Here is a 13,708-nt window from a genome sequence, read left to right as displayed (position 1 = left end):
TTTTATCATCAGTACCAGTGCTAGGTTATAGTGGGTAAAACAATGTCCATCAAATATGGCCTAGGATCAGCATACAGCAAAGGTACTGTGTCCACAGATTTACACTGAAAGATGACACCATTAATGGTCCTAAATCACAGTTACAAAAAGCATGGTCGGGAGGGATGACACTGTATCATCTGGACCACCACTCCCTAACCCAGCAGAACCGATTATATGTAGTTCACTGCTAAGAGTGCTAATGTCATCTTGGGCTCAGTGGAGACACCATGCAGGATTCACTCACTGTCATCTTCACCGATATCATTAGCTACGAGTCCAAAACAATGCAACTCTCAGGCTTGCAGTACTTACAATAACTTACAATAACAAGAGTTACACCTCTATCTTGACACTTCTGCCAAGCTCTGGAAAGCATTCCTTTGCCATGGAAGTTAATTAAACAAAATACAAAACTTTTTATTGCATTACATAGGCCATGTCCAGCAACCCTTGACTTGATGCTGACTTTGAAAGTAGTTAAGTCAGATGGGATAGGATGGGACAAGCTCAAAATTTAACTTAATTTCTCCAAACATATATTGTTATAACTCTATCTCTGCAGAATATGCAAAAAGGCAGGAAATTAAGATAGCTGCCAAATGTGTCCATTTCCCCCAAGTTACCTCTGTTTAAATTACAGTTTCTCAACGGTAGACAGGGCATCTCACTTGAGAACTCATAAAAAAATTTCAAGACTCTATTCCTATGCACAGACTGCAAATAAAACATCTAATAATTCAAGACCAGGTAGTGAAATGCATTTTTTAAAGAACTGTTGGCAGTTTAAAATAAAAATCAAAATATTTATTTTCTTTACAAAGAAACCCAAAATTTAGCCCTCAGTACCCCATCCCACCTCACTAGAATTCTTGAAAATTCTGCCATGGAAAGTCTAAGTTTCTGCTGTAGATTTGGAGAAACTTAATAGCAGAAGTAGCCATTAAGAAACAGAAGTAGGTTGAGCCTGTCACAGTTTTAACAAGCTACTAACTTTCAATGTCTAGAGAGACAAGGCAAGCAACCTATCTCTCTGCTCCTCTCCAGACTCCTGAACCACTGAGAAATACAAAAAGGCAGCAAAAGACCTCAGTTTAAGCTTTCAATATGAACTCGGACACCTACATGCTTAAGTCACTCTTGAAAATCAGAGGTAAGCGCTGTTGAAAATTTTAACTCCCTGACATCTTTTCCAAAGAAGCAAATAGGCCTCTCCTTACACCACTTACTTGGACATGAAAGCACCACATCTTATTCTGGCATCGCTCCCCTCAGGAAAAAGAAGTTCTGGACTATGCAGAACATCAACCAGCACCGAGAACTCAGCTTGCATCATGGGAGTGAACTGCTGCTCCAAGGAGGACACTACATCCTAATGAAAAAGAAGAAGAATGTTAGTCATAACTCTGTCTGACCAAGAAAAATAGAACATTATTGATGTAGAGTCACAACACACTGCAATGGGTTATTTGATCCACTTCTGACTGCCAGCGGCAAGAGCCCGTGTTAACCCAGATGACACTAAAGCAACCTCATGCCTTTCCTCATGCCACTTTTCAAGGTGTCAAGGAAGGTGCCCGTTACTATCGACCTTGCTGTTCTCTCTCAACTTTCTCCTCTACAGTAATGTCCACAAAACACGCAGCAACTTTCAAGATGATGGTGTGCTGGAAAAACACCACTTGTCATATATAATATTAGCGTATGTGGTGTTGCTTCCTTGGTATTCAGGGCTCTTCCATTTGTCTGGGTCTTGCTGTTTTCTTAGTTCATGAACTCCTGATGTCATTTAACCACTACATGCACAAGGTGACCTCTACCTTATAGGTATTCTCCAGTGACATGAATCTGACATAATGGCTTCTAAAGCCCCCTGTACCTCCTTTGCAGTCAAAACAGAACATGTGACCACAAGAAGGCAGAAGAAAGGTCCTTCTCTATGCACCAGACCGGGGAAAGGAACATACTTCCTACTCCTCTCTATTGACCTCTGTCAAATTGAGAGTCAGATTGAGATCATGGATCAGAAGGCCCTTCTGCATGTTGGCTTCACTTTGAACAGACACCAGAAAAGAGCTAAGCTCTCTGTTCCCCCCACCTAGGAGTGCAAAGGTCATAGTAATCCAGCAATAAAACTGTGATGAGTCTATCTATGGTGTTTTCCACATCTGGCACATATCAGATAAATGCACTACCACAAATACTGCCCAAGCCATTTGCTATTTTTGTACCTGTAGTTTTTCTATTATATTCCTGTAATCCCAGGCAGGCCCACCAAGAGCTTCTTTAAAACGAGGTCCACTGCGGGCTGACATTCTCCACCCCATGGCTGCCCTCTGCACCATGTTAGAGTGACTCTTCATGAACAAGGTATTGACCTGGCTGTCCAAATCCACTGGAATTGCAATCCCACGGTTCTTTGCTTTAATAGAAAGAAAAAAGAAGACATTTACAGTGGTTAAAACTTGAAAATCTCCCGAAGATCATTACATGCAAAATCCTGATACTCTTAAAGCTGAGGGGCAAGGTGATCTCCCTTCAATAGGCTTTAAAAAGAAGGAAGAAAAACCTAGGCAGGTAGAAATCAGTCATAATCTAGTTAAAGAAAGAGACCCATACCTCTTTAAATGAGATGAGGATGATTTCCCAGTATATATTTTCATAGACACAGACGGTCATTTTTTGAAACAGAGTATTTTTTTACTAACTTAAAAAAATCAGATCCAGAGATATTAATAAGCATCACAAAAAAAGAGTATGTATTATTATTTCAACAGCTAGTTTTACTCTATTCAGAAGTAAATTCAAAAATCCTTCTTTATAGTGGACATATGCATGTTTAGCCAATTTATCCCAAGTGCAATTTGTTGCTTTTCTGTGCGTTTCTCTTGCAAAGACCTTGAGAAACCAAGTGCATACAAATTAAATTTGAAAAAGCTTGTCTCCTCTTCTCTCTCCCTTCATTTTCCTATACAGCCAGGGTCATTAAACCATAGGGTTCCTGGATGCCACTTCAATATAAACAATAGGTAATACACGTGGTAGTTTAACTGATAGTTAAATTTAACCAATAGTTTAAAAAGTACAACTATTTTTTTTTTTTTTTTTAGACTGGAGAGGCAGGAAGTGTAAAAAGAGAGAACATCAGAGAAAAAAAAAACTGAGGGAAGACTTGCACAAATTCTTACAGGGCATCCACCATTACCCTATTACTGCATCCTGGACTGTCGTTTGAAAAGAAAGTTTGGAAGACAATGTATCTGCCCTCTCTTCTACAAAAATCCTTCTGTTAGCTGCATCTCTCCATTCCACTGGAGATCAGAGTGACATCCTTCTACAGCTCAGCACGAGTTGCTTGAAATTCAACAGATAAACAAGAGATCGATGCAGCAGTATCTCTGTTTGAAAGATTAGGTTACATTCCAGTGATTAGGCTTTGCATTCTATGTCATTTCACTTAATTTACAAGTTCATGTTTAATAAAAATTTAGAAGTGAAATGGAGAAGCAGTTCTAGTTCATTTCTAATAAGGACTAATAATAACTAATTTTTCTTTTTTCCTTATTGAAACAAGGTGAATTTAAAAAAAGCATTAGCCTGTATTACAGTTCTGCACAACATTTCTCTAAGGCATTTCCCCACCATTCTGCACTTACATGCACTTTTTCCACAATAGCAGAAGGCATCAAAAATATTCCATCCCTCCCAGTTCTTAAAACATATACAACATCAAGTCCTGAACTTGTGAAGTCAACAGATGCCCTTCTTTCCTAAACAGCCTATGCATCAACCCCATCGGAGTATGTGCAAGGAGAGAGTCAGGCATAAAGCTCTGATGAATGAAGGCTCATGCACTGCCAAGCACAGTGAGTCACAGATCCCAGGCAGAAACTTTCCCTTCCCCCAAATACTATATTGTAATGACAGCAATTATTATAAACCTAAATTTGGCTGTGACACCTCAAACCTCAACCTCATAGCCTATGGCAAGGGTCATCCCTTTACTATGTCCCCTGGGTACAGGGCACCCTCCTCTCTTCCCACCGCAAGGGTGTATCCTGATGCAGGACCAAGGCTTCCCTCCACCAGTGGATTAGGCTGTTTAACTGGGATGGAAAAGAGATAACTCATTCTATTTCGGGTAGGCACTATATTTCAAACAGTTTGCCATAGAGAATTAAAAAAAATTTCTTAGGTCTAAATGGGAAGATGCATTTCCCCACAACCATATAAGAATCTGCAGCAGCAGATGTACAGCAATTTCCACACTAGCAGTTGACTTTTCCTTTCCATTCTCCATTTGTTTTGAAGGCAAGGTTCCTGGTTATCATGAGGAAAACACCATGTATGGCTGGCCATTATTTCTAATGATTGTTTTTCCATATTATTTGACTGACTTATTTTTCAAAATAGATTTGACCTGTTGCTGCTTACTTTATATCACTAAAGTCCATTAAAGTTCTGCCAGTGTGGGTAGGGTGCTGAAGCCTGTTAATCCAATTTATTGTATCCTAATGTCAGTCACTGGAATGTTATTGGACAACACTTACTTCTCAATTAAGTGATATGTATGCAGAATCCTGATATATCCAAGAATAAATTTAGCAATGGGGAGCATGCTGTTCAGAGGAAAACCCAGACTTCTGCAGTCCTGTAGATGCCATTTGAAGTTAACAACTTCCATCAATGTCTGAGGAGCAGTCAAGGACTATGACTGTTCAAAGAGTTGCAGCTAATTAAAACTATCACAAAGAAAACCAGAGAGAGAGAAAAAAAATACCCCTTTGTTTTGAACACTTCTTATATGTATAATTCCATTTGTAATTAAGATTTGTATTGGTTGTCAAAGGGCACTGTTGAAGTCTAAGCTATAAACAAAGCCTTTGTCTTCTTATTTCTTTGCAGCTTGTAGAAAGTTTATCTTTCATTTGTTTCACATCTCATTATTTAAAAAAACATGAAACATATTTTTACATTTTGGAAAGCTGATGAACAAATGTGAACATAAATATTTATTTTTAATTTAGGTGTTGTAGGCTGCTTTCCTCTTCAAAATGTGTCAATCTCCCTTAAAGTATGAAATATTTAAAAGCATGTTTATTTTTGTTCCACTTAGAAATACTTTTGGACGGCACCCAAACTTGCAAAGTAGGGTTAGAGCTGGTAGACAAAGGAGTCAGGAGGGGGTAAAATTCTGTCTTTCATCTGACTAATGAACTTGTTAGGGGGAGAAAAGCATACTACATGGCTGTATGTAAACTGGTACCATAGGTATCAAGCAGGATCTGTACCAGGATGAACTAGAACATGTCTTCAACTAAGGTAAATTCTGTCTTGCCGTGAAGGGCATAGCGCAGGCTTATATACTGCCCAATACCTGCATACGGCAACCTGAATACACTACCAGCATCAGAGGAAATGCCAGCATCAGAGGAAATGCAATTTGCTGGGAAATCCTTTGCATGACTGACTCAATCTGCTGCTCATAATTATGTTATCAGCAATAGCCACAGGTGAGCCAAGACAAGCAGAAAAATGGTACCCGTGGAAATAGTAAGGAACACAGTGCCACCAGTGTAGCCACATCACAGTTAAATGTTCTGCTCTATGCTGGATGGTTCTGTGTGTATCCAGTGCGTCAGCAGCTTTCCTCTCCTTTACTGTTTAAACTATGAGAAAGTACTCTGAGCTGGGGACTCAAAGAAAAAGAAGGGCAATGTTAATGCTGAGAATCAAGTAGCTAAAAATCAAGCCGCTCTCTACAAGCCAGCTGGACTCCATTAAAGTCCCAAGAGCAAAGCCCATTTCTGCTAACAGAAGGGCTGAAATGGGCTGGCAGAGATGCATTTTGTTCAATTACCTACAAGGATTTTCCTTGACAAAAACACAGAAATTGGAAGTATAAGAACCGATTTCAGGAATGTTTGCTGAAGAGCTGCCCTTTCACTACATTGCCTACCCAAGTCTTAGGATCAGTTTAGTAGTAAGGATTTTCAGCAAGTGGTCCTTGCCTATAATTTTCCTTGGAAGTACTTTCTTTGGAGTAATCTATCTTGCCATAAGGAAACTTGTCTTTCTATTTGATAGTCCCACCTAGTGCTCCCTAATTTTAAATTTCACTCCATAAGCTTTTGTAGTATTTACAAAACACTACAGTATTTAGCAGCTTCATAGCTATACACTTTGCACTCCCCTACACCATCCCTTGTGTGTTTTTTGGGGGGACATGCAGGCATTTCACCCCTCAGAGCACCTCAAGGAGGTGTATGACGGGCAATCTGGGTCACAAAAAAGCCACAGCTGTACCTGGCTGTGAAGTGTTTGGTCTTCTTGCTGTTTGCACCCCGCTGGTAGTTGCAGACAGCTATATCATGTTCTCCCACACTTCCCAATTGTCACTTAACGGAGCAATGCATATTTAGTCCAATTAATTTTGCTCCATAAATCAGTCCCTCCAGCACCTTATTCATTTACTGACTGCTTAACAAACGCATTTGGATGGAGAGACACTAATGCTAGCAACAGGAAGACTTTTTAAAGGAAATAAAAGCTTTATGTAGACAAGACACAAGCCTGCCAATCTTGTACCCTTCACTTGGATGTTTTTTTCTAACAGAAAATCTGCACTAAAATATTTATCAGTCTGTAAAAAGATCATCATTGAATTTTTTCTTGCAATTAGGGAAACACAAACAGTTAAAATAGAATAAAATATGTGCTTCATCTGAAATGTATTCTTCTTGCTGTCAAAAAAGTAACAACAGGATAATTATTTTATTTGAACTAAAAATTGAAAATGAAGGCCTCGCTTTTTATAAAATGGAAAAAAGGTTTTAAAACTCAAACGGGAAGTGAAATAATGTATTTTCAGGGCTGAAAAAAATTGTTATAGGAGAGTTCATCTCTATGAACATTAAAATATGCACAATAATTCCAAAGAAGCAATAAAATGTAACCTAGATTTTATGTTTAACATTTCTTTTGTTTGTAATTTCTCAGGGAAAAGGAAAGGGCTTTAGTGAACAAAAAGGCATGGTCAAGAAGCACCACAGGAGAGTTTTTTGGATTCTGTACAAAGGGTAAGCTGAAACTGGGGAATAAATACACAACTAGAAAGGACCTCACCACTCCTTCAGACCATGCTCTCTGTTACGGACAACCCATGCTCTTTAACACCTTTTGAAAAATGCATAGAGCCCTACGTAAAATGAAGCTAGCTTTCCTGCCATCCCTCTTCTCTCTGTTTTCTCTTGGCCCACTGACCATGGACGTGCTTCCAAAGTTGCTTCTAAACCTCTGATTTACAATCTAGATTTACATAGGTTATTTACAACCTAGTGCAATTTATGTCCAATTGGTTTAGGGTCAGCACTGTCCTTTAACTTAAATGTCTCTTTATGTGACTATTTATCTTCCTAAGTACGTCTAAAGAGCAATAACACAGGCCTTTGTTTTGCTAGGCAAAACATGTAGGGCTCCCACAATCTCTTCTTGTATTGCAGTTCTCCTTTCCCCTGACCACCACAGTACTATTTCCTCTGTCCCTGTTCCAGTTTTGAACCTACAAAATAGCAATCTTACATGACTCACCTCCAATTTTGTAGGATGGAAACAAGGATTCCCCTTTTGCTTCTCCTGCACATCATCCTAGAGTATAATCTGATAATGACTAATGTAATTTGGCTTGCTAACAGTTTTTTTTTTAAAGGGTCTGCCAAGAGAAACAGTCTAACAAAATGCAGGTTCCTAACTGCCACTGTTTACTCATCTGGGAAATTCCAATTATTTCATTACTGGTTGTAATAGCACAACCATGCATATGCAACGTCCTTGGGATACGCACACAGTGTCAGAGGGAAGACACAATTTGTGAAAACATAAGGGAGATGGAAACATAAGCTAATGGATGCTACAAAGATAAGAATATAATACAACTAGATTCGGCCTTGTAACAGAAAAGAAAACTGGTATCTGGGGGTAAAGATATATAAGATTCACCACTTAACTAAGATGTGAAGAGAGTTCTTTACATGGGTACCGAAAGACTGGTCAGCCTTGGGAGCAAAAGGCTCTGCTACAATACAATTTCATATATTTCCAGATTTCCACATCCTTAATTGTGAGGGCAGGTGATATTCCCCAATTTTACCATATGGAAAGACAATAGACAGTTTATAATGCAAACTTCGAGACTAGCCTCCACTCTTATCAGTCTTGTAGAGACTATAAAATGTAGGAACTGAAAGTCCTTTGATAATAAATTCATTTGAAATAAATTAAACTGTTAGTTGTCTTAGTTCCTTTGTTTTCACAAAGATCAGGGGACCTTTTAAGCATTTTTCATTTGTAGCTATTTTACCAGTGAGATGGAAGCTGTTTCGATCATTTGTTTTTTGGACTATATTTTCAAGCAAAACCTCAATCCTATGTAATCACAGAGGAAAAGCAAAAGTGATATAAGTATAATGAGTTAATTCTAATTACTGTGATAAACTGCCCCAGAAATCCATACTAAAAGGATACATTAATATACATATATAATTTCCTAAGCATTTTTATTTATGCCAGGTAGCACAATGTCTACTGTTTAATGAAAAACTGATGAATGTTGGTATCTGTGTGTCCCAAATCTCTTGGAGCAACAGAGGGTTCTGCTGATGAAGAGAAGCAAGACTCTGTGCTCCTTGCTGAACTGGAGGCAGAGGACTGCCTGGAAATGAAGCAGCAAGCGAAGCCTAGAAAGCTTATGAAGTTTTTCCCTAGGGGTCAAGTGGAGTTGAATTATTTGGGTTACAAAAAATTAGCTTCTGCAACATATCTTCGTTTTGTTTCTAATTTGTCAGGGAAATTTGTCTAACGTATCTGCAACATATTTTGTTGTCCTGGAAGACAATGCACATTCTTACAGTGTTCATAAGACAACAGATGTAATGATCTTAAGCTCTTGAGGCAATACTTGCATCCACCTGCCAGCAACAAACTAGTAAGCACTGAGCAGAATGTATGTTGCTTAAACTTGCTTTGAAACAGGTCTTTTAAAAGTTCATTATTATATGGATCTTTGATATCTTGGGAAATCTGTGTATGATCTTGCTTCCTCCTGAGATTCATTTCTAAATCCAGGGCTACACACAAAAAAAAGCCCTATGTTTTTTCTTTCAACTCTATACTACATTTATTTTCCATCAAAAGTCTTTGGTACCTGCTGTAAATCTGTCCAATACTCTATCTCTCTGATATAGGCAAAATCTTTCTAGACGTTTTTTTTTTTAAAACCCTGCTGTGAAACATCAAGGCCCTAACATTAAAGCTGTCAGACACACAAAAAAAAAAGACAAAAAAAAAGGCAGGAGAGTGCTTACAGATGCCTAACCAAAATCCAGACCTAGTCCACAAACACAGCCAGCAAAAGAGGTAAAAAAAGGCTGCTGTGTTTGTATTATGGAAGAAACCCCTGCCTTCTCAAAGAGAAGCACCATTTTCTGTGGTGGAACACCCAATTGAGAAAGGCACCTGGCTCACACTGTAATCACAAATGGACATTGATTTTAAAAGCTGCTGGTACCCCCAGCTGGGGCAGTTTTTCCAAAGCTTTCAGCAGAGCAGAGCAGGCCTACTCAATTAGCCCAGGCAAGACACATTTGGCACAATGCCTAAACACACTGAGTATGACCAGTGATTAAAATCTCAGCTACCCAGCCAAACTTTTGCACAGGGATGTTGGTTAGAAACTCTGCTTCAACTTCTCTTCCAGCTAACTTACTCCCTGGGGAAATCTCCCTCACCTGCTCCTTTATGTTCCCTTTTTGCACTGTTAAAACACCAAATAAAAATGTGTGGCAATTTGCTAACACAACACAATTTTACTGTGCTCAATATTGATATCAGTAATGGACCCTTAAATATTTATTATGATATGGGCAAGGAACACGGTGATGTGCATGTTAACAGGTCCTTTCAGGGGGCAGCTCTGAGGCTGCCAGGCCCATGGCACTCGAAGTGATGCACAGCCTCCCTTCGTGCTGCCTCTGCAGTGAAGTCCCAGAGGAGGACACGGGGTGATGCACTTCACCAGCAGCTCAGCTTGACCGCTCCACCTGAGTGCCCAAGGCATGGCTGGAGTCCCATGGGTGGGAAATTAAAGTAGCAAGAAGGTTGGACTCACAGGACAGCACAAGAGCATCCTGGTAAACCATCTCAATAAAATGGAAAAAGGAATGAAAGAAAAGACTACAGGGAAGGTAGAAACTATAGTCTAAATAGGGAACAAAGTCACATATCTGAAGAAAAGTCCAGATGTCATCCATGCCTTGATTCGGGCTTTCCCCAGAACAAAAGACACAGAGAAGATGACCTACCAAAGACTACCAGCTCTTTCATATGCTGGTGCGCCTGGCCAAGAAGCTGGATCTGCCACCCCATTCAGGTAACCCATGCTTTCCCTGTCAGGCTGTTGTCGGAACAAGTTCACCTTAGCTGAATTGGCACTGCGCTCAGGTGTTTCCAAATACCCTCATCTAAATGAGAACACAGCAATCTCTCTGAGATAGAATTTTATTTTAGATTCAGCTCTACAGAAATGAAGATACTGAGCTGTCTAGAAGCACAAATAGGGCATGCTCGGTCTCAAAAATACTCTCACCTGCCCTACTTCTTCACCCTTTCCCCAGACTCCCAAAGGAAGTAATTTATTGATGACTCCTTCCAGAATTGCCAGCGATGAGCAAGGACAAAGTCTTAAACACACAAACAAGGATTTGTAGGGCTAGAGCTTTATTTGAGGCTGTGGTAGCTGTAGCATAAAGGAAATAAAATGCCTTCGACTTCCAAAGCTCTCTTGCCAGATGGATCCATAATTAAATCATTTGCACAACAAATAAAACAACTGAAGGTTGCTAAGTTTTTAGGTAACTGCTTGTTCTCATTCACACAAAAAGTTAATGAGATGTTTGGGCTAAAATGTTAAATGATACTCCTGCAAAGCTATTTCAAAATCTAAATTTAGAGTCTATTGTCACAATGTCACAGATGCTGCAGATGGTTAAGGAACCCTCTCATATTGTTTTACCATTATTTATTAACACTTCTGAAAAATTACAGCAAAAACAGTATTTAACATTGGATTTGAAAGCATGTCACTTACTAGGTGCCCAGAGGACCAAATCTGGTCTCGGTGCCGGTGCAAGGCAGCATTCCCCTCACAAGGCCGACTGTGTAACAGCAGTAAATGAGTGGGCCTGATGGTGAGGAGTAAGCAGAAAAGCTATGGAGTGGCACAATTGTGGTTTCCATCTCCACATTCCTGATGGGAAAAAAACTAAAGAAGCTGTTCTGGTTTGAAGCCCATGACCATGACTGACAATAATAAATGCGTCTCCCAGGAAATGAGAGGAAAAATGATGGGTGTTCTGCAATGCACACTTTACAGTGTGTAGGACTGCTATGCATCACTGCTTACAACAGCTTGTGCAAATGACTAGAATATCCAGGTTTTCTTATACTTTAAGTTGTGTTTTAATATCATAATTTGTTCAAAGTAAAATTTAGCCATTGCTCGCTTAGCAAACTCATCTCTCTGAACATACAGGTTTCACCTAGCAACCCTACTTGATGGGACAGATTTGAATGGGTCATAAAAAGAGGAAAAATTTACCCTCAGAAAGTGGGATTTCTGAAATCACCACTGTCACAAATTCAGGATGGTGGAGTCAAATTAAAGCCTGTTCAACCTCAAGTAAGTCTGATCTTAAAACACAAAGAACAATAATCAAAGTAAAACCTGGCACCTACCCACTTCAGCTAAAGTCTTGATACATGACTCCACTGAGGCTTTCTGCGTTGGGTTTGGCCAGGTACAGTTGTAAATCCTAAAAGCAGACTGCAGCAGCTGAATAAAAACAGGCTGGTGTGTCTGAAAACAAAAAGATAAACATGGAATTTTACCTTTTAGAATCCCCTCGCAACTGCCCTAGGGTTTGACACACCGTAAAACACATGCAAGAGGTTTTTAGCTTGTAGACTCACACTGCAACTCCATTAAATTCTCTTTGCTCTTCAGAACTGGAGGGAACAGAAATCAATGCTGCACCTCTAAAGAGGCCAATTCATGCAATTTTTTCTAAGATCATCACTGATATCAAGCAAACAGCACAGAGCAGAAGGACAGAGGATTCTCCCTAGTTCTCAAGTATGTGTCCTTTTTATCATAGGACACAGCATGTTTTTCATACAAATACAAAGAGAGAGCATCATTCTGCAAGAATACTGCCTCCGATGAATTTAAGAGCCAGGAGTAAATCTGACCATAGTGAGCTGTCTATTGGTTCAGAGTTGTAACTGATAAAAATGAAGAGTAAGCGTTTTAAAGAGAAATTAAGTATCTAGCCACTGGCATGAGAGGGGACAGAGAAATTAAAGGAGGATGTAAAGATACAGCAATCCTATCTGGGTAGCAGAAGGTATCTAATTAATGGTCTGAATTACATATTTGTCTCTGTCTTTTTTCTTTACCTGGAGGCTGGTGCTGTTGTCTGAAAACGGCGAATTGAAGAAGCCACTCACAATATTCATTACAGGCTCAGTGACATATTTCTCCAGAGATGTGTCTGCGTGTTTACGATCTGTGGTTGTGTTACAAACCTACAGGGAAGAAGGAGGAAACAATGAGATTTTGTTTTTTCAAATGAGCAAGCTTTATTATTTTGTATTTATTATAACACACGTAGTATTTCTTCTTGATAGAAAACCAAGTTATTTTTATACAAAAATCTATCAGAGGTGACTATCTTGGCATTCAAGCTGTATTTGTGATAGCTTATCTTTCTTCTTGGAGGTCCACATTGTCTTTTGAATACCTTTCTTTTCTGATCTAGCTCCTTCTAGCTGGCTGTCTATTCTTCCCCACACCATGAAAAAAGATCCCCTTAAATCAGCACATTGCATGCCACTTACACATTTAGACAGATTCAAGAAGAAAATGGGCCTTTCCTCCCATTGTGGGGCTGGTTGGAAGAGGCTTTAGAGACAGATGAGACATAAACACCTCAGGTTAGAAACATTTCATGTAATGTTTAACTTTTCTCTACAATCAATCACCACAAATGGGTGGTGAAAGTGAAAGTCATTTGCAGGAAAAATGTTAAAAAAAAGAGGAAAAGAAAGGCAATAGCATAGACAATACCAACAGTCTTCAGGATTGTAAACTGTAAACAAGCAGCATTACTTAGGAAAGCCACATGGGGAAAATATGAAAGACAAGCTAAAAACAATGAAAGAAGAGAATCGATGGTACTGGGACAAGTCTGGAGCACAGAAGGATGATTAAATGGTGGGAGGATGTGGGAAGATTTGTACAAAAGATTCCTGAAGACACTCTTTGGTAACACACTAAAAGTTTGTGGCTGCATAAAGATGTTATGCTTAAAGAAAGGAAAAAAATACTGGGGTGGATTGCATCCTTCAGTATTTCTTTTATTTCTTTATTTCTTTTCAACATCTGTGGACACTCATTTTGACTTTGCATATGTCAGTGTAAAAAGTACTAAAAGGAATCTACAGGGACTCAAACACAGTGAGAAAGGCAAGACTGTACAAACAAGAAGTACAGGCTATAGTCATACTACCTCTTCAACAGCCTCTAATCAGCAGTACCAGTCATATTTTAACAAGA

General features: G+C 39.2%; 1 protein-coding gene across 1 annotated transcript in view; it reads right to left on the bottom strand.

Moving 5' to 3' along the window:
* The window catches only part of ITPR2 (inositol 1,4,5-trisphosphate receptor type 2), a 265,394-nt gene that overhangs the window by 120,345 nt on the left and 131,341 nt on the right, over positions 1-13,708 (bottom strand). Inside the window, exons 33-36 of the mRNA XM_054072496.1 lie at positions 12,550-12,678; positions 11,830-11,950; positions 2,271-2,461; positions 1,269-1,411 (exon numbers count right to left, since the gene is read on the bottom strand). Of these exons, the coding sequence (XP_053928471.1) occupies positions 1,269-1,411; positions 2,271-2,461; positions 11,830-11,950; positions 12,550-12,678 (584 nt within the window). The remainder of the gene's footprint in view (positions 1-1,268; positions 1,412-2,270; positions 2,462-11,829; positions 11,951-12,549; positions 12,679-13,708) is intronic.

This window comes from Cuculus canorus, chromosome 1 (genome assembly GCF_017976375.1).
Source record: "Cuculus canorus isolate bCucCan1 chromosome 1, bCucCan1.pri, whole genome shotgun sequence".
NCBI classification, from domain to species: Eukaryota; Metazoa; Chordata; class Aves; order Cuculiformes; family Cuculidae; genus Cuculus; species Cuculus canorus.
The sequence above is the reverse complement of the archived record's forward strand: the minus strand, read 5'-3'. Positions and strand labels throughout refer to the sequence as shown.